Source organism: Crotalus tigris, unplaced genomic scaffold, assembly GCF_016545835.1.
Source record: "Crotalus tigris isolate CLP2741 ecotype Arizona unplaced genomic scaffold, ASM1654583v1 scf7180000021160.8983255:1529534, whole genome shotgun sequence".
NCBI lineage: Eukaryota > Metazoa > Chordata > Lepidosauria > Squamata > Viperidae > Crotalus > Crotalus tigris.
The window spans coordinates 105,043-126,652 of record NW_024098373.1 but is presented as its reverse complement, the minus strand read 5'-3'; the positions used below and the strand labels follow the sequence as shown (position 1 = coordinate 126,652).

General features: G+C 44.4%; 1 protein-coding gene across 3 annotated transcripts in view; it reads left to right on the top strand.

The window, feature by feature from the left end:
- The first annotated feature begins 14,433 nt into the window (after positions 1–14,433).
- The window catches only part of MKLN1 (muskelin 1), a 99,799-nt gene continuing 92,622 nt past the window's right edge, over positions 14,434–21,610 (top strand). For 2 of the 3 annotated variants that reach the window (XR_005559898.1, XM_039369547.1), the window contains exon 1: positions 14,434–14,590. Coding sequence is in view for 1 of the 3 variants with exons in the window: in XM_039369547.1 (XP_039225481.1) it covers positions 14,478–14,590 (113 nt within the window). In the remaining 2 variants the exon portion in view is untranslated. The remainder of the gene's footprint in view (positions 14,591–21,610) is intronic. The other variant, XM_039369548.1, reaches the window with a different exon arrangement.

Below are 21,610 nucleotides of genomic sequence, written 5' to 3'. Positions count from 1 at the left end.
GCACTGATGATGTTACCTAGTTGGGTCATAAAACGTCTGCAAGAAAACAGTCAAGGTCAGAGAGACCAAGATCCTCACAGCTCAACCCTGAGCTACCAATATTCTCCTTTATTTGAAGTATCCTTTTGGAATCTAAGCCAAGGCACTAAATAGCCCTAATAAATACTGAGTTGTTTTTTTTTTTAAAGAAATGTGCATCATCCTTTCTGAAAAAAGACCAATTATAGAAGACTTCTTCCAGATGTTTCTTGAACCCCGATCACACACTTCTCCAAAAGGAACCAGAAATAACAGCCACAAGTTACTTTTCACTACCTTATTTCTTTGAAACATTTTTGGCAGGGAATTAAAAAAGAGAACATTGCCTCCCTTTATTTTATTTTATTTTAAAAAGCAGAATTAAAAAAAAAATAGAATATTTTTTTCTTCATAAAAACATCAATTCTAAGGTATCCAAGATCACCCTGTTCTGGTTGAGAAAATCAACAGAGTTCAGTTATGTGGGATCCAAAAGAATTTCTAAAGTGCAACAGGAAAATAAGGAGTTATACGTTATTCAGAAATTATTCAGATATTGCCTTTTTTGTTGTTTTTTTTTTCAGCCGTCCATTTTAATTTCGGTATTGTTGCCCGTCCTCAAAGACAATATTAAATTGACTGGAATTGTGATTATGTTCCATGAATAAGGCCAACCTGTAACACAGGGGTCTTCAAATTTGGCCTTTTTAGGACTTGTGGACTTCAACTCCCAGAATTCCTCAGCCAGCCTCCATTTTGTTTGTTAGATTTAAGACAGGGGTCTTCAAACGTGGCCCTTTTATGACTTGTGGACTTCAACTCCCAGAATTCCTCAGCCAGCCTCCATTTTGTTTGTTAGATTTAAGACAGGGGTCTTCAAACCTGGCCCTTTGATGACTTGTGGACTTCAACCCTCAGAATTCCTCAGCCAGCCTCCATTTTGTTTGTTAGATTTAAGACAGGGGTCTTCAAACCTGGCCCTTTGATGACTTGTGGACTTCAACTCCCAGAATTCCTCAGCCAGCCTCCATTTTGTTTGTTAGATTTAAGACAGGGGTCTTCAAACTCGGCCCTTTTAGGACTTATGGATTTCAACTCCCAGAATTCCTCAGTCAGGCACATATGCCTGGCTGAGGAATTCTGGAAGTTGAAGTCCATAAGTCATCAAAGGGCCAAGTTTGAAGAGCCCTGCTGTAACAGATGAGTGTATTTTGCTTGAATGCAATTATTATTGAAATAATCAGAATTTCTTTTGAGCCCTGTTGCTTCTCCTAGTTCTAGGGGAAGATTACATCATTCTGTGCCCCACATTTGCTCTCAGGTTCGAACAAAAGAATAACCGAGCAAGCAGTCAAATGCTACTTGATTGTTTTAAAAATAAGGACACAGTTGTTTTAGCTGCCAAATTTTATTCATGCCTCCTTTTTGCTGTTTTTTTTAAATTGAGCAGGCCAATGTGGTTTTTATCTCCAAAAATAGTTTTATTTCTTTCTGCTTTAATAAAGTTATGTTACGCTTCGGACCTCCGTCGTGTATTTTAATTATTGTGCTTAATTATTAACTAATAAAGCTGTGAATTAATGGGAAAAGTCCTCTCATTAAATTACTTAGGAATATCTGATTTCATCTGTTTGCTTGTTTGCTTTGTATTGGTCAGTGAGAGGGAGGGAGGGAGGAAATGGAGAAGGCAGGCAGGAAGGGAAAGAAGAAAGGAAGGATAGAAGAAGAAGGACAGAAGGATGGGAGGAAAAGGAGGAGTAAGGAAGGATGTGGAGAAGAGGGAGGGAGGAGGGAATGGAGGGAAGGATATGGAAAAGGAAAGCAGGAAGGGAGGGAAAAAGGGATAGAAGAAGAAGGACAGAAGGATGGGAGGAAAAGGAGGAGTAAGGAAGGATGTGGAAAAGAAAGGGAGGAAGGAAGGGAGGAAGGATATGAAGGAAGAAACGGAGGGAGGGAAGAAGGAAGGAAGGATATGGAAAAGGAAGGCAGGAAGAGAGGGAAAAAGGGTAAGAAGAAGAAGGACAGAAGGATGGGAGGAAAAGGAGGAGTAAGGAAGGATGTGGAGAAAGGGAGGAAGGAAGGAAGGATATGGAGAAGGAAGAAACGGAGGGAAGAAGGAAGGAAGGATATGGAAAAGGAAGGCAGGAAGGGAGGGAAAAAGGGATAGAAGAAGAAGGACAGAAGGATGGGAGGAAAAGGAGGAGTAAGGAAGGATGTGGAGAAGAAAGAGGAAAGGAAGGATATGGAGAAGGAAGAAACGGAGGGAGGGAAGAAGGAAGGATATGGAAAAGGAAGGCAGGGAGGGAGGGAAAAAAGGAGGGATGGAAACAAGGAAAGGAGGATGGAAGGAAAAGAGGGAGGGAGGATGTGTGGGTGGAAGGAAGGAAAGAAAGGAAGAAAGGGAGGAAGGAAATGGAGAAGGAAGGCAGGAAGGATGGGAAAAAGGGAGGAAGAAGGAAAAGAAAGAAAGAAAGAAAGAAAGAAAGGAGAAAAAGGGAGGGAGGGAAGGAGGAAGGAAGGAAGGAAGGAAGGAAGGAAGGAAGGAAAGGAAGGAAGGAAGGAAAGTTAATGAGGAAGGGAGGAAGGAACGGTTTACAGAAGTGCCAACAGCTGTGTCTGTCTGTGTGTCGCTTGGGTGTTTGCGTTGTGCGCTGTCCAAAGAGTAATGACGGTGAGCTCAGCCAGCTCTTAGTCAGGGAGGGAGAGGATGAGGTAAAGTTTGAGAAGTGACACCACCCCGTTTCCCCGTCTTTTATCATCTGGATGGCTCATGTTTTCCTGGAAAGTGCCATGTTTTTCTGACATACTCATTGCTGTTGTTATCCTGCTAACAAAAATGATTTTTTTCTTTTGCCCAGCTTCGGGCATTGTTGACCACACGGAGCTTGACACCCGAAGTGAGTGGCTGACACACGTGGCACGTGCAAGCACACACACGAGCACACCACACAAACCATGTGCCTTCTCTTTTACATAGGCCTACATTCTCTTTTATAAAATCTTCCTTGCTGATGGATAGTGGACAAGCTCTCTCCTTCCTTCCTTCCTTCCTTCCTTCCTTCCTTCCTTCCTTCCTTCCTTCCTTCCTTCCTTCCTTCCTTCCCTCCCTGTTCCTTCTTTCCTTCCTTTGCTTTTCTCCTTCCTTCTTTCCTTCCTTCCTTCCCTCCCTATTCCTTCCTTCTTTCCTTCCTTTCCTTTTCTCCTTCCTTCTTTCCTTCCCTCCTTTTCTCCCTTGTTCTCTTTTCTTCCTTCCTTCCTTCCTTCCTTCCTTCCTTCCTTCCTTCCTTCCTTCCTTCTTCCCTTCCTTCCTTCTTTCTTTCCTTCCTTCCCTCCCTGTTCCTTCCTTCTTTCCTTCCTTTCCTTTTCTCCTTCCTTCCCTTCCTCCCTTCCCTCCTTTTCTCTCTCCTTCCTTCCTTCCTTCCTTCCTTCCTTCCTTCCTTCCTTCCTTCCTTCTTCCCTCCCTTCCCTTTTCTCCCTTCCTTCCCTTTTCTTCTTCCTTCCTTCCTTTGTCGTTCCTCCTTCCCTCCCTTTCTTTTCTCCCTCCCTCCCTCCCTTCTAAAATCATTTGCTATGAGATGAGCAGCAAATAAATTCAATAAAATAAATAAATTTCTTTCCCACATGCTCTTGGGCGTAGGAAAGACACGCGTCGACCCCTCTGGTGAAGACCTATACTGGGGGTAGGCAACCTTGGCTCTTTTATGACTGGTGGACTTCAACTCCCAGAATTCCTGGGCCAGCCATGCTGAGGGGAAAGAGAGAGGTTTCCAAGCTGAGCCATGCTGGCTCAGGAATTCTGGGAGTTGAAGTCCACAAGTCATAAAAGAGCCAAGGTTGCCCACCCCTGGTCTAGGAGGCTCACTGTTTAGGACTTAGGACAGGGGTAGGCAACTTTGGCTCTTTTGTGACTTGTGGACTTCAACTCCCAGAATTCCTGAGCCAGCATGGGGGAACTATGGTCCCCTTTATGACTGATGGACTTCAACTCCCAGAATTCCTGAGCCAGCCATGCTGAGGGGAAAGGGAGAGGTTTCCAAGCTGAGCCATGCTGGCTCAGGAATTCTGGGAGTTGAAGTCCACAAGTCATGAGGGGGCCAAGGTTGCCTACCCCTGCCCTATACAGATAATCCTCACGTGACAAGCATTGAATATAGAGTGGATGGCAGACAACAATGGAGTGCCCTTCCTATCTCATTGACTTTTGTAGTTCCAGAATCACATCAAACACACATGAAACAAACATAGGCTTCTGAATGGCTTGTATCTTCCAACGGTGAAAAAAGTCAAATACTTCAACTTTGTTCTAAAATCTGATCCAAGGCATAGAACATCTGGCATTTTGTTCCCAATTTAAATTTCCTGAACTGTGCTTCTGAGAGCTTTTGATTTTAAGCTCCCAATTTGATATTTTAAGCTCCAGTAAGTGCTGGACTTGCTGGCTGGAATATTCTGGAAGTTGAAGTCCGCAGACTTTAAGATGGTCAAAGGGGAGAAAAGTTGGTCGACTCTAGAAGATCAAGGGTGTCCGATCTTGATAACTTTAATATCTTGTGGACTTCAGTTCAGAAAAGACCAACTAAAATGATCAAAGGCCCGGAGACTAAAACATATGAAGAACGGCTGCGGGACTTGAACCCGTCTAGTCTAAAGAAAAGAAGAAATAGGGGAGACATGATAGCAGAGTTCCAGTATTTGAGGGGCTGCTACAAGGAAGAGGGGGTCACATTATTCTCCAAAGCACCAGAGAGCAGGACGAGAAACAAGGGTTGGAAACTGACCAAAGAGAGAAGCAAACTAGAATTAAGGAGAAACTTCTTGACAGTGAGGACAATTAACCAGTGGAACAGCTTGCCACCAGAAATCATGGGTGCTCCATCACTGGAGGTTTTTAAGAAGAGACTACAGTTGCTTGTCTGAGATGGTATAGATTCTCCTGCTTGAGCAGGGGGCTGGACTAGAAGACCTCCAAGGTCCCTTCCAGCTTCTATTCTATTCTCTGACCTAGGTCTATTTCTGTCAGGATTTTCCTCAGCTGCAGACCTGACACTTTCTCAGCAAACTTCACCAAATAGGGACAGAGTGATAGCTGTGTTTCTGGATAATTAACTGGATTCATTGAAAGCAGCTTTTCTAAATTAGGTGGGATGCTCACCAGCCCTTATTCCTAATCAGGCATCTGAATAACGGGGCCTGCAGTGCAGAAGAGAGAATCTGGGATGGCAGATATCAATAAATCATGCAGAGGAAGCAGCTTTTTGTTGCAGACTTTTTATTTACAAGAAACGTCTTCGGGTGTGTGCGAAGCAAAAAAAGAGACCCCCCCCCAAAATATATTAGCCTGTTAGGCAGGGGTCTCCAACCTTGGCTACTTTATGACTCGTGGACTTCGATTCCCAGAATTCCTCAACCAGTATTCTGGGAGTTGAAGTCCACAAGTTGCAAAGTGGCTGGCTGGAAATCCCTGCTGTTGGAGGGGGGGGGGGGCTAGACTTAAAGGCATGGCCCGAAGCTCAAAGCAGCCTTTCTCCACGAAGGCTATGCAAAGCTCCTGGACTCCAGTGCCTATAATTCCCAGCCCATGAGCTACCAGCTGGAACGAAGAGTCGAGGCACAAAACACTGCAGGAGACCTCTGATCTGGAAGGCTGGCTGAAAAATGCAAGGAGATTAATGAAAAGCACGCATATAAAAGGTGGTGGTGGTGGAGGAGGAGAATAAACTCAACCTATTTATTCTCATTGCAAAAAAAAAAAAAAAAAAGCACTCCAAGTTACAGGCCGTTGCCGCCTCACGAAGACTTTCTCTCTCTCTTTTGACGTCTTGTTGCCACCACACTTCGGACCGGGGCCAGGCTTGCGTGCATCTCTCTGTTATGTACACACCGCCCACGCAGTTTTACATGTTTATTTCCTTCTTCTGACCTTTGTCTCATCCACTGCAGTGAGTCACCGCTGGACTTTGCTTCTCCCACAGCAGGGAACACATTTTGGATTTCTCCCACAAGGTGGCAGGAGAGGGTTAGGCAGTTTCGGCGTCTCTCTGCTACCACCTAGTGGCCAAAGCCATGCATGCAGAGTTGGTCGGCTGCCTGTGGGATTGTACCTACAGGCCCCTTGCCAACTGTAGGGGTCTCTCTCTCTCTCTCTCCCTCTCGCTCTTTTTTTCTCTTTCTCTTTCTCTCTCTCTCTCTTCCTTCTTTGCTCTTTTACTCCCACTCTTTCCTCTCTGCTCTGGAATTGCCCTGCAAAAACACTGCGTCATTTCTAGAAAGTCAGAGGCACTACAGTTGAAGCGGCACCCTCACTCTCCCTCTTTCCCCTCTGGAAAAAAACCCCCAGCCACGCAGACAAGGACGACAGCCTTTTGCTCCAAGCGTTGCAAAACAGGAGCCGTGGCGCGTGGCTCTGCTGCTAAGAAGCCACCCCGTTTGCAAAACAGACAGCGCCTGTTCAGTGCCCAGCCTGACAGCTGCCACTTTAAGAAGCCTGGGGGGGGGGGAAGGAAATAAAATAAAAATAAAAAAGGAAACGAAAGGGGAAACGCACACATTTGTTTAAAAAATCCGCCTGCCCGCCCACGCAGATGGTCCTTTGGCCTTCTTCCGGCCTTTATTCCTCCAAGGACGTGGCTGGGGATGGGCATGGAAGTCGCCACCAAAAGTCAACAGTAGCACTTGAGATGGTCGATGCCGTACAGACCTCCTACTGTTCGGGTTCCCATCTGACCTTCACAGCCTCCTACGGTCTGTGCCACTGTGCTGGCTGGGCTTGAAATGCGACAGACAGTTCCTGGTGCTATCAATTAAAAGGTAGAATTGTTCAGGCTGAGGCCCTTCCTTGTCCCGCTTCTTGACGGTTCTTCTGTTTTGAATTGTCTTCGTTGGGAAGAGGAGGAGAAGCAGAAGAAAGAAGCGGGAGGTTCCCGCGAACGGAGGGGTTTCAGGACGGTGGGGTTCAAAATTGCTTGGCGGGTGAAAGAACGAGATGGACGCGATCCTCTCTGTAAATTCTGTCAATATTTGGGGAGGGGGAAATGGGGGTGGTGGGCAGAATGAAAGGTGTTTCTTAACCGTGGCAGCTGGAAGATGGGTAGACTTCAACTCCCAGAATTCCCCGGCCAGCCATGAATTCTGGGAGTTGAAGTTCCCCCATCTTCCAGCTGGCAAGGTTGAGAAACACTGGTCTGTGGTAAGAACCGACCAAGAATGTAACCTAAAACTGTGTCACTACTAAACTCAGAGCTGGTAAGGAAAACAGAACACAGGTAGTCCCCAACTTACGACAATTCCTTTAATGACCGAAGTTACAACGGTGCTGAAAAAAAGACTTATGACCCTTTTTCACACCTATGACCGTTGTAGCGTCCCCATGATCACCTGATTTACATTTGGATGCTTGACAACTGACTCACATTTATGACGGTCGCGATATCCCGGGGGGGGTCACGTGATCCCCTTTTGCGACCTTCTGACAAGCAAAACCAATGGGGGGGAAGCCAGATTCAATTCACTTAACGTCTGCACTGATTCACTTAACAATGGTGGCAAGAAGAGTCGTAAAATGGAGCAGAACTCACTTAACAAATTTCTCACTTAACAACCCAAATTTAGGCCTCAATTGTGGTCGTAACTTGGGGGCTACCTGTAAAGGAAATTACTTAGAAACAAAGATGGGAAATGACGGAGGATGTTTTTCACACTTACGACCATTGCAGCGTCCCCTCTGTCACATGATCAAAATTCAAATTCTTGGCAACTGGTTCATCTTTATGACGGTCTCAGGGTCCCGGAGTCACGTGATCCCCTTATGCGACCTTCTGACAAGCAAAGTCAATGGTGGGGGGAAAGCAAGATTCACTTAATGACTATATTACTAACTTAACAACAGTGGTGATTCACTTAACAGCAGGAAACAGAAGAAAGAGCACACATCCGCTTTTATACAAGGCTCTTAAAGAGATACAGACCCTGCTTGCTCTTAAAGGGACACAGACCCTGCTGAGTCATTCCCAACATTGCGTCAGCTGGTTAGCTTTTAAATCATTACCTTGACAACCATGTTACTAATTTAACAACAGCAGTGGTTCACTTAACTGTGGCAAGAAAGGTCGTAAAATGGGGCTAAACTCACTTAACAACCATCCTGCTTAGCAACAGAAAATTTGGGCTCAACTGTGATTGTAACTCAAGGGCTACCTATTGTATTCCTTTCTCTTTTTCTGTCCTTCCTGCCTCTTTTTTTCTCCTTCGGAAAAAGAGCTTCCCAGATAGGCAAAGTTAGGTGTATCAATAGCCCGACTTGTGGCAGGTTATTATAATTCTATTTTACTGGGGTGAGGTTTTAAATTACGTATTCTCTCAGTTTGGAACACAACGAGACTGGCGTATTTCCAAGCAGCCCAACCCACACACAGTTGTATCTTTTGTCCAAATGTACACGAGCAGAACTATTTTTAAAATGTCTTTTAAAATCCCTGAATTTTGTCTTGGATTGTACCAGGCCTTCTTCCAGAGCCAGGGAATGGAAATTATAAATTTTTGTTCTGCTGGTCTATGATGACTGAATAAAGATAATTATTAAACATCCCTGAATTTTGTCTTGGATTGTACCAGCCCTTCTTCCAGAGCCAGGGAATAGAAATTATAAATTTTTGTTCTGCTGATCTCTGATGACTGAATAAAGGTAATTATTAAACATCCCTTAATTCTGTCTTGGATTGTACCAGCCCTTCTTCCAGAGCCCGGGAATAGAAATTATAAGTTTTTTATTCTACTGGTCTATGATGACTGAATAAAGATAATTATTAAACATCTCTGAATTCTGTCTTGGATTGTACCAGCCCTTCTTCCAAAGTCCAGAAATAGAAATTATAGATTTTTATTCTACTGGTCTATAATGACTGAATAAAGATTGATTGATAGATAAATTTTATTCTTTTTTATTGAGGTTTTTTCTTTCCCCTGGACAAGGAAAGTGACTAGATGAGATTAGAAAATCAACTGCACAGGAAGATTAAAACTGTTTTTATTGAGATTAGCTGTAAGAATAGAATCTTGCAAATCTGAACATTTTTCTCTTCCCTATACACCAGTGAATTAGGGGAGGGTGTCTGTCTGAGTTGCTTCGGCATGTTATCTCATTGTTCTCTTCTTAAAAAAAACATTTTCAGCCCTCTTTGCCTATAAAACAGCTCCATTATGTCATTATTCTCTGCAGGAAAGAAAGAAGTGCTTAGAGGCTTAAAAAATTACTTCCCAGAAATGTTAATCTCTAAAATCCACCTAAAAGTTCATATTTTATCCGAAGTAAATATCCAACGGAAGCCTAATCTGAAAATATTTCTCTGTTTATACCCATGCTTCCCTGAAAATAAGACTGGGTCTTAATCTTAATTTTTGCTCCCAAAGAACCATTAGGGCTGATTTTCCAGGTAGGGCTTATATTTGGGGAAATACAGTACTAAATGCGTCCGTCTGGCTGATGATCTTAAGGGGGTGGGGGCTTATTTTCCAGGTGGGTCTTACTTTCGGGGAAACACGGTAAGTACTGTAAATGCCGGCGTACAAGGCGACCCGGCGTATAAGACGACCTCTGTCTTTATAGCCGGGCTGCATTCCTAGAACATCGTCTTATACGCCGGAAACTACCAGTATTTCCGGCGTATAAGACGACTCGGCGTATAAGACGACCCCTGTCTTTGGCGCCGATTTCAGCGTTCGCGGAAGTCGTCTTATACGCCGGCATTTACGGTAGTCCTTGAATTATGAACCCAACATTTCTGTTGCGAAGTGAAACCTTCGTTCCGTGAGTTTTTACGACTTGTCTTGCCATAGTTGCTAAGTGAATCACTGCACTTGTTAAGTGAGTGACACGGTTGTTAAGTGTAGTAGTAGTAGTAGTAGTAGTAGTAGTAGTAGCAGTAATAATAATAATAATAATAATAATAATAATAATAATAATAATAATCAAGAAAAAGATTAGAGGTGAATACATCAAGAGAGTGAAGAAGATCTTAAAGTCCAAACTCAATGGAGGAAATACCATAAAGGCAATCAACACCTGGGCAATCCCAGTCATTAGGTACACAGCTGGAATAGTGGACTGGACTAAAGCAGAACTAAAAGCAATGGATAGGCAGACCAGAAAAATAATGACAATGAATCACGCCCTTCATCCACGCAGTGACATTGATAGACTTTATCTACCAAGGCAAATAGGTGGGCGTGGAATGCTACAAGTACATCAGATGGTCGAAGAAGAAAAAATGGCTTTGAAAGAATATCTGAAGGACAGTGATGAAGATGCACTGAAATTAGTATATCAGGAAGGCTTACTGACTACTGGAGAGACCAAACTGGCCTACAAGAAAGACCAAATGAAGAACAGAATAGAGGCATGGGAAGACAAAGCACTACATGGCCAATACGTTAAAAAAATAGCTGGGAAAGCAGATAACAACAAGACCTGGCAATGGCTAAGAGCAGGAAAATTGAAGAAAGAGACCGAGGGACTAATTCTGGCTGCACAAGACCAAGCCTTAAGGACAAATGCATACAAAGTCAAAATTGAGAAGACAGCAACAGACAGTAAGTGCCGCCTATGCAAAGAAGCTGAAGAAACAGTGGACCCCTTGGTAAGCTGTTGCAAGAAGATTGCACAAACTGATTACAAGCAGCGGCATGACAAAGTAGCAACAATGGTGCATTGGAAGATCTGCAAAAAATATCAGTTGCCTGTAAGCAAAAACTGGTGGGATCATAAAATAGAGAAAGTCATAGAAAATGATAAAATTAAACTGCTCTGGGACTTCAGAATTCAAACAGACCAGCACCTGCAACATAACACCCCGGACTTAACAATTGTCGATAAGAAAGACAAAAAAGTCTGGATAGTGGACGTGGCAGTGCCTGGAGACAGCAGAATAGAAGAGAAAGAACTGGAGAAGATAACAAAATACAAAGACCTACAAATAGAAGTAGAAAGACTGTGACAAAAGCAAGCAAGGGTAGTACCAATAGTCATAAGCTCCTTGGGTGCAATCCCAAAACAACTGGAGCACCACTTGAACACCATCATCGGCATTGACAAATTCGCTATTAGTCAATTGCAAAAGGCGGCCTTATTAGGAACTGCTTCCATCCTGCGACGATATCTGTAATACCATCAAACATCCACATTTGCCTATCCCAGGTCCTGGGTAAGGACTCGATAGGTAGACAAAATGCCAAATCCAGTCTGAACATCTGGTTGACTGTGCGATGATCCATAATAATAAAGTTGGAAGGACCTTGGAGGTCATCTAGTCCAACCCCCTGCTCAGGCAGGAAACCCTATACCAGTGGTTCTCAACCTGTGGGTCGGGACCCCATTTGGGGTCGAACGACCATTTCATGGGGGTCGCCAAACCATGCTGTCCACCATTTTGTTCCCTTTTCCCTAGCTGTCCTACGCCCTCTTATTGGTGGCCACACCCACTTGGGGGTCACCACAACATGGGGAACTGTATTATGGGGTCACGGCATTAGAAAGGTTGAGAACCACTGCCCTATACCATTTCAGACAAATGGCTGTCCAGTCTCTTCTTAAAAACTTCCAGAATTGGAGCATTCATGAATTCTGGAGGTAGCTAGAAGGGAGTGGGATTTGCAGAGAGGAGGAGGAGGAGGAGGAAAACTGTGGCATCCTTGGTGCTTTCTGAGCTTGGTGGTTTCCTTGCAGACATTTCATGACCAAACTAGGTAACATCATCAGTACTAAAACACTTGGGTTTCTGGAAAGGAGGAGGAGGAGGAGGAGGAGAAAAAAGACTGTGGGGTCCTTGGTGCTCTCGGAGCTTGCTTGTTTTCTTGCAGACGTTTCATGACCCAACTAGGTAACATCATCAGTGCTAGAAGGAAAGTGGGGTTAGCGGAAAGGAGGAGGGGGGGAGTAGGAGGAGAAAAAAGACTATGGCGTCCTCGACGCTCTCTGAGCTTTGGTGGTTTCTTTACAGACATTTCATGACCCAACTACGTAACATCATCAGTGCTTGGATGATGCACTGATGATTCTACTAGTTTGGTAATGAAATGTCTGCAAGAAAACCACCCAGCTCAGCGAGCACCGAGGACCCCACAATATCAGCATAAAATAAAACAATACCCAGAAACCAGACCGGTAGTCCTGGACTTGCAACCATTTGTTTAGTGACCGTTCTAAGTTACAACAGCACTGAAAAAAATTAATCAGCGTTGAAAAAAGTGACCCGGGGATGCAACAGCCCTGTGAAAAATGGTTATAAGTCAACTTTGAATGGCCACTAAATGAATAGACGTAAGTTGAGGACTACCTGTCCTGCAACTCTTCCTAAACATGGAAGCTCAGTCATCATACCGTAGAAACCCGGATGATGCCCAGAACGAGGACACGTGCTACCCTTAGGTCAGTGGTTCTCAACCTGTGGGTCGGGACCCCATTTGGGGTCGAACGACCATTTCACGGGGGTCGCCAAACAACGCAGTCCGCCATTTTTTCCCCCCTTTTCCTTAGCTGTGCTACTCCCTTTTATTCTATTGGCTTTTGAAAGCCCATAGAATAGACTCTCTTGAACAGAGTCTAATTCTATTGGCTTTCAAAAGCCAATAGGAATTGTCCAGGCTGTCTCTGCCCTGCTGAGCCCGCCAAAAGTCCCATTCTGCAAACGGGGCTGCACCAGTTGAGTAGTCCTCGACTTACAACCGGTTGAGTAGTCCTCGACTTACAACCGGTTGAGTTCTCGACTTACGACCGGTTGGGGGTCGCGGCATTAAAAAGGTTGAGAACCACTGCCTTAGGTACTTCTGACTTGACACCTGAACACAAGTACCTAAGTTGTGAGAATGTGGTCACGCGTACGTCATCTTTTCCTGCCTGTCCTGCACGGTGGTTCACCTTTTCCAAACCAAGAATCAGTTTCTGCCCTGAGGGGCACAGCCACTCCATTCTTCAACGCTTTCCCAACGGAAGGAGCCGGAAGAACTGCTTCGAAGCACCTCCTGTTAAGGGAGCTGAGTCATTCCCAAGTCTGGGAAAAGATCTCCAGCCATTAAGGAGCATTAAGTGCTTTAATTAAGCCCTGGATTACCTATCAGCTGCCAGCTCATCCTTCCATTTCTGGCCATCAAAGAGTAACAGCATTATTGCAACTGACAGCTCATGTCTATAGATTTAGGGGCAGTTTAAACAATATTATTTATTTCAAAATCCCTTTTCTTTTTACAGACATAAGTTATGATAAAGCAAGGATCTCTCTGTGTGTGTGTGTCTGTCTATCTACCTACCTACCTATATCTATCACCTCTCTATTTCTATGTATGTATGTATGTATGTATGTATGTATGTATGTATATCTATCATCTATCTATCTATCTATCTATTATCTATCTCAGCAATGTATATCTATCATCTCTCTATTTCTATCTATCCATCTATCTATCTATCTATCTATCTATCTATCTATCTATCCATCTCTCTCTCTCTCTCTCTCTCTATATATATATATATATATAAATATATATATCCTCTCAATCATCCATCCATTCTTCCATCCATACATTAATCACATCTGTCCATCCACTATCTATTTACTCATCTGTCAGTCTATACATATATGTCTGTCTCTATCATCTATCCATCCATCCATCCATCCATCATTTATCTACTCTCTCATCTGTATATCAGCCCTTTCATATTTGTCCGTCCGCCCATCCATCCATGTCTCATCTTCTAATTTTTTTTCCTTCTAGAAGCTTCTTGTGAGACAACCGGGTTACTAACTTAACGACTCCAGCGATTCACTTAACAACAGTGGCAAGAACGGTCGTAACAAGGGGGCAAAACTCACTTAACAACTGTCTCACTTAGCAACATAAATTTTGGGTTCCGTTGTGGCCATAAGTCGAGGACTACCTGTATTAGCCAAAGCAGCCAGAGGCATTTGTAATTCCCTTCATTAAGTGGAAAAACGCGCGGCGGCCCCTTTAAGACCCCCCCCCCGCCCTCTCTCCTCTCCCCTCCCTCCCCTCTCCCTATGAGACACGGTGAAACTCTCCCCCCCCCCGCGTGAGCTCCATATTTCCGGCTCTACCGCGAAACATCTTCTAGAGCAGGGAGGTCTTCAAACGTGGCCCTTTGATGACTTGGGGACTTCAACTCCCAGAATTCCTCAGCCAGGAATTCTGGGAGTTGAAGTCCACAAGTCATCAAAGGGCCACGTTTGAAGACCCCCGTTCTAGAGGGGGTGCGTGGCCGAGGCCACCAAAGAGAAGTGGTCGTGAGCACCCTCCTACTTCCGGCTCTACCGCGAACATGCGTGGCCGAAGCCACCCAAGAGAAGCGAGCGTCTCCGCGGCAGCCGGAAGTGAAAGCCGGGAGAGCGCGCCTCTCTCTCTCTCTCTCCCCTCCGCCCACTCTATGGTTCCTCCCCGTCGCGGCGGCTGACAAGATGGCGGCGTCGGGCCTAGGCTTCGGCCCAGGGTCGTCGGGGCTCCTCGGGAGCCGGGTCCTGGCCTACACCCTCCACCGCTGGAGCAGCTTCTCCTCCACCTACCTGCCAGAGTGAGTCGGCCGACGGGGGGCGCCCTCCTCCTCAAGGCAGCCCTCCCTTCCGCGGGGGTCTCGGACCACCGCCCCATCTTCCCCAGCCCGAGCGCGGAGGATGGGGCTTGGGGTCCACAGCGGGGGATGCGAGTGGGGCGGGGGCATCGAGTTTCTCTTCTGAGGGGCGGGGAGGATCCGGGGAGGGCGGGGGGAGATGCTACGAGACCCCTCCTTGCCCCCCCCGCCCCGATTCCTGCTATCCCAGGCGGGGAGGGGGTCCCTCCTCTGTCCCCCCCCCCATAGCCCTTGCAAAGGTGTGAATGGGGAATGGGGGGGGGCTTCTGGGGTTGGTGGGTTGATGGGGAGCAGGGCGGAGGGAGTCACGTTACACGTCGGTTCTGGGTGCTGAGTTGACCAAGCGCCGTCCAGCCAGGCTGGACTCTTAGGGATCGAGTGGATTTTTTGGTCCGGGAGGATCTGTCTCCCAGCCTGGCAGCAGGCCTTGCAGTGGGGTCTTCATTGGCATCGGAATAAGGTGAGGGTGATGGTGGTGATGGTCTTCTGAACAAGTGTGGCAAAAAAAGTTATAAAATTAGGTGTGATTTAACAGCCACATTGCTTCGGAACGGATCTTCTTCTTCTTCTCCTTCTCCTCTGACATTTTTTTTCCCTTCTCTGACATTTCTTCTTCTTCTTCTTCTTCTTCTTCTTCTTCTTCTTCTTCTTCTTCTTCTTCTTCCTCTTCTCTGACCTTCCTCCTCTTACTCTTCTTCTTCTCTGACCTTCCTCCTCTTACTCTTCTTCTTCTTCTTCTTCTTCTTCTTCTTCTTCTTCTTCTTCTTCTTCTTCTTCTTCTTCTTCTTCTTCTTCTTCTTCTTCTCTGACCTTCCTCTTCCCTTCTTCTTCTTCTTCTTCTTCTTCTTCTTCTTCTTCTTCGACATTTTTCATCTTCTTCTCTGACATTTTTCTTCTCTGACATTTTTCTTCTTCTCTGACCTTCCTCTTCTCCTCTTCCTCCTCCTTCCATCTACCCCAGATATGCTTTTTCAGGAGGCAACTGGACTTCCTGGTTTTTCCTTGAAGACGTTTCCGCTTCTCATCCAGGGAGCTTCTTCAGCTCCAACTAGAATGGTGGGCAATGGGAGGGGAATGGAATCCAGTCAGAGCTGAAGAAGCTTCTTGGATGAGAAGCGAAATGACTTCAAAGAAAAGCAAGAAAGTCCAGTTGCCTGCTGAAAAAGCCCCTTTGGGACAGCCATGAACTGGAGGACTGAGAATCTCCATAGACATCCTTCCAGCTACCTTTCCCAGCATTAGAGCCTTTTAGCAGAGTTAGGCATTGATTATACAGTATGGGGCATCCAATTATTGTTGGTTCCTAGAGGCCACCTAGATCAGAGGTCCCTGATCTTTTGGGCACCAGGGACCGGTTCCGTGGAGAGAGGTTTTTCCGTGCACCCGAGGGTGTGTGGTTTTGTGTGCTGCCTGCATCCTCCATATGTGGCTTTGCTTGTTTGTGCGGACCGGTTGCTGGCATGCCATGGCCCGGTACTGGTCTATGGGCCGGGGGTTGGGGACCCCTGACCTAGATGGTTGTTCAGGTCTTTCTTTCTTTTTTTTTTAACAATAGAGCTAGAAGGGACCTTGGAGGTCTTCTACTCCAACGTCCCCCAACCTTTTCAATACCAGGGTCCGGTTCCGTGGAGGGAGGTTTTTCCACGAACCGGAGGGTGCATGGTTTCACCTGCTGCTGGCATTCCATGGTTGGAGCTTCATTTGTTTGCATGAATCAGTTTCTAGCGTGCTGTGGACCGGTCCCTGTCCATGGACCAGGGGTTGGAGACCCCTGTTCTAGTCCAGCCCCCTGCTCAAGGAGGAGATCCTGTACAATTTTAGACAAGGGGCTGCCCAGGCTCTTTTTAAAAACCTCCAGTGATGAAGCACCCACAACTTCTGGTGGCAAGCTGTTCCACTGGTTAATTGTCCTCACTGTCAGGAAGTTTCTCCTTAATTCCAGGTTGCTTCTCTCTTTGGTCAGTTTCCAGCCATTGTTTCTTGTCCGGCCTTCAGGTGCTTTGGAGAATAGGTGGGGAAGGAGGAGCTTTTATGCAATCTCTTTTTCTTGACTTCTCTCTTTGAAGAAATACGGACATTATGACTTCTAAATGTATTATAAGGCATTCAGAGTCTTTTTGGGAGTTGGGTGGTCCAACACACCATCATCCTCAAGTTTACACATTGAAGAGACAGTTGTGTTGGAGGTGAAAACTGAGGCTCAGGAAATGAAGGAAAACATAAAAATAGTGAGGGATGTTCATCACAGAGTTATAACACTGAACACTAAACTCAGGAATAGAACAGAATAGAATAGGGAATGGAATGGAAATTAAAATAGAGTAAAACAGAACAGAGTAGAGTAGACTAGACTAGAATAAAATAGAATTGAACAGAATATATGAAAGAATAGAATAGGAGTAGAGTAGAATAGAATATGGAGTAAAATAGAATAGAATATGGAATGAATAGAATAGAATAGAACAGAAAATATGGAATGGAATAGAATAGAATAGAATAGAATAGAATAGAATAGACAGTATGGAATGGAATGGAATGGAATAGAATAGAATGGAATAGAATAGAATAGAATAGAATAGAATAGAATAGAATAGAATAGAATAGGGAGGAGTGGAGAACAGAACAAAACAATCAGAACAGAGTGGAGCGGAATCAAATGAAACAGAATAAAATGGTACAGAACAGAACAACAGAATAGAATAGAATGCTTTATTTGGCCAAATGTGACTAGCCATAGAAGGATCTTGAGTTTTGAGCGAAAAATTACTTACTTACTTACTTACTTACTTACTTACTTACTTACTTACTTACTTACTTACACCTCCCAGAGGGGCTCTGGGCAATGTAGAATATAATCAGTAAAATTAACCTTAAAATCAGAATTGATTTAAGATTAGAAAGATTTTAAATTGCAGAGGTGATGGGATAAGCAGGGAGGTCTTAAATGCCGGGTGACTGAGGACCCGCAGCAGTGTCGAAGGTGGGCTGTTCTTATTTAACTGGAGAGACCTGGCAAGGTTTAGGACCTGGTGGCGCCCAGCTCAGAAGACAGAAGGGTTGATTAATACTTTATTACTATTTGGATATTTACTGTGTTGTGGAAGAAGAAACAAATGAGATTGGTGATAAAATGAGGGATGTGAGAGATTAAGCATTAGAATTGATAATTTGCTGTTTTAAAGCTAAAGGATGGTAATCGTAAACTGATAAAGTTATAAAACAGGTTGAGCAGTTATAGAAATTTAAAATAGAAATGGAATATTTTAAATGTATTATGTTATTCGAGGGTAATAGAACAGGGACAGCGAAATGTATTGTGCTGAGCTGTTTATATATGTCTTTACTTTTGAGTGTTTGACCACCCAAACACCACGGTGGGTCTTGAGTACTTTTTCTTAAGAAATTAAAAAAAACTAATAAAATGTGTTTAAAAGAAAAAAAAGAAGAAGACAAAAGTCGGAAACTTTAACCTAACAAACGAGAACGTTTTTCCTACCAAGAAACCCATCTTTTTGACTGTCGTACCTGCTTGAGCACTTGGGAAAGTGAGTCATTTAAGAGCTGGGCCTGGTTGACATAAATTCCCGTGATGGATAGGTTTATTAAGTGGAAAACAACTGAATCACATTATGGCAAGGAAATATTAAAGGTGTGCAAGTCATGAGGTTACTTGAGCGCGTGAGTTGAAGGATCTAAATTAGTTTTCCGCAGAAATATATCTCTGAATCTATTCTCAGTCTGGGTTAACAGGAAAGGACTTCAAGCAAGGGCAGGTAGCTGCTCGACTTACAACCGTTCATTTAGTGACCGTTGAAAGTTACAGCAGCACCGAAGGAAGACTTACGACCGTTTTTCACACTTAACGGCCGTTACAGCATCCCCTCAGTCACGTGATCAAAATTCAGAGGCTCGGCAACTGGCGTGTACTTAATGACGGTGGCAGCGTCCCGGGGCATCACGTGATCCCCTTTTGGGATCTTCTGACAAGCAAACATCCATGGGGAAGCAGATTTGTTTAACGGCCGTGTCACTAACTCATCAACTGCAGCGTTTCACTTAGCCGCTGCGGCAAGAAAAGTCGCAAAATAGGGCAAAACACGTTTAACAACTGTCTCCCTTAACGAGAGAAATTGTGGGCTGTCATAAGTTGAAGAGCACCTGTATTTTTGAGTCTATATTTTCAGTACCTATATTTCTGAGTCTATATCAGTGTTTCTCAACCTTGACAATTTTAAGGCATGTGGACTTCAACTCCCAGAATTCCACAGCCAGCAATGCTGGCTGTGGAATTCTGGGAGTTGAAGTCCACATGCCTTAAAATTGTCAAGGTTGAGAAACACTGGTCTATATTCACAGGCTCCCTTAATAGGAAAGGACTTCAGGCCAGGAAGGAAATAGCAAAAATGGGATATTCTAATGGGATATTCTATTATTTTTTTTTTTAAAAAAAGTTTTTATTGATTTTTCCCCCATACATACAGCAATAATTTTTCCACCAACGTGCTGTCTGAGTTTACATTTGCTAATACATATTTAATTCCTAATCCTTCATTTTTTTCCTCCAGCCATCGATAGGATAAGTCCCAAGTTTGATAATATTCCGTTTCTTCTCTTTCTTTCAATCTCATAGTCTGTCCATCTCTGCGCATTCTAGTATTTTTTTTTTAATTATTTCTTCATCTGGTGGTATTCCTTCATTTTTCCAATGTTGCGCGTATATAATTCTTCTTATCTAACGGCATATTCTAATTAACACAGTGGATCTTTTGAGTTTGGGATTGTTTGTAGATTGTGCAGACGTGTGGGGCTAGGTGGGTGAAAGAGAGAAAGCGAGAAACAGATAAAAGCAGGATGAGGTTCTTTCGGGCGTGTAAGTTCTCTTTGGGTGACGGACCCTGAGATGAACTTGGACTTGGACACAAAGCTGTTGTAACTGTTTGCTCACTTCGTGTTTACTTTTTGGGATGTGACCCTCCTGCCCTCTGGATGCGAGGTTCAGTCTGGGATTCAAAGAAAGCGCTGAACTTCACCCTAGTTTTATAACTGTAGAGAAATATTACAAAGGTCATCCTCGGCCCACGAGACAGTTCTGCTAAAAAGCAAGACTTTTGCCCCCGTTTTGCGACTTTCCTCGCCATAGTCGTTCAGGGAATCAGATAACAACAACAACAACAACAACAACAATAGTAGTAGTAGTAGTAATAGTAATAATAATAATAAATAAACTGCTCTGGGACTTCAGAATTCAAACAGACAAGCACCTGCAACATAACACCCTGGACTTAACAATTGTCGATAAGAAAAACAAAAAAGTCTAGATAGTGGACGTGGCAGTGCCTGGAGACAGCAGAATAGACGAGAGAGAACTGGAGAAGATAACAAAATACAAAGACCTACAAATAGAAATAGAAAGACTGTGGCAAAGGCAAGCAAGGGTAGTACCAATAGTCATAGGCACCTTGGGTGCAATCCCAAAACAACTGGAGCACCACTTGAACACTATTGGCGTTGACAAATTCGCCATTAGTCAATTGCAAAAGGTGGCCTTACAGGAACTGCTTCCATCCTGTGACGATATTTGTAATACCATCAAACATCCACATCTGCCTATCCCAGGTCCTTGATAAGGACTCGATAGGTAGACAAAAATGCCAAATCCAGTCTGAACATCTGGCTGACTGCGATGATTAATAATAATAATAATAATAATAATAATAATAACAACAACAACAATAATAATAAAAAAGTTGGAAGGGACCTTGGAAGTCATCTGGTCCAACCTTCTGCTCAGGCAGGAAACCCTATAACATTCCAGACAAATGGCTGTCCAGTCTCTTCTTAAAAACTTCCAGTGTTGGAGCACCCACAGCTTCTGGAGGCAGGTTGTTCCACTGGTTAATTGTTCTCACTGTCAGGAAGTTTCTCCTTAGTTCTCGGTTGCTTCTCTCCTTGATTAATTTCCATCCGTTGCTTCTTGTCCTGCCTTCAGGCGCTTTGGAGAATAGTTTGACTCCCTCTTCTTTGGGGCAGCCCCTGAGATACTGGAACGCTGCTATCATGTTCCCCCTCCCCTTGTCCTTCTCTTCATTAAACTAGACAAACCCAATTCCAGCAGCCGTTCCTTATATGCTTTAGCCTCCAGTCCCCTGATCATCTTTGTTGCTCTTCTCTGTACTCTTTCTAGAGTCTCAGCATCTTTTTTTTACATCGTGATGACCAAAACTGGATGCCGTATTCCAAGCGTGGCCTTATCAAGGCCTTGTAAAGTGGCATTAATACTTCACGTGATCTTGATTCTATCCCTCTGTTAATGCAGCCTAGCACTGTGTTGGCCTTTTTGGCAGCTGCAGCACACGGCTGGCTCCTATTTAAGGGATTGGAATCCGCTCCCCCCCCCCGGAGATTAGGACCGCTCCCACCCTGTTGGTCTTCCGTAAGCTACTTAAGACCTGGCTTTTCCGGCAGGCCTGGGGTTTATAAAACCTGACCCCTGGATGATTGTCTTTGTACTGTTGTTCTGTTATGTTTTATGTGTTTTTTATTGTTAGCCGCCCAGAGTCCTTCGGGAGTGGGGCGGCTTATAAATAAAAAAAATAAAATAAAATAAAAAAAATAAAATAAAAATAAATTGTCACTACAGTTGTTACATTAGGAACACAGTTGTTAAGTGAATCCGGTCCCCCCCCCCTTGACTTGGCTTGTCACAAGGTCGCAAAAAGGTATCCCATGACCCCAGGACATGGCAAACGTCCTAAATACGAGTCAGTTGCCGGGCGTCTGAATTTTGATCACACCACCAGGGGGATTCTGCAACAGCCATTAGTGTGAAAAGGGGTCAGGGGTCACTTTTTTCAGTGCTGTTGTAACCTCAAACCGTCGTAAGTCTAGGGCTACCTGTATTTGGAGTTTTTCCCCTGGCACTTTTTCCAAAACCATCATTTCATGGCCCTTTGTGCTGCCCCT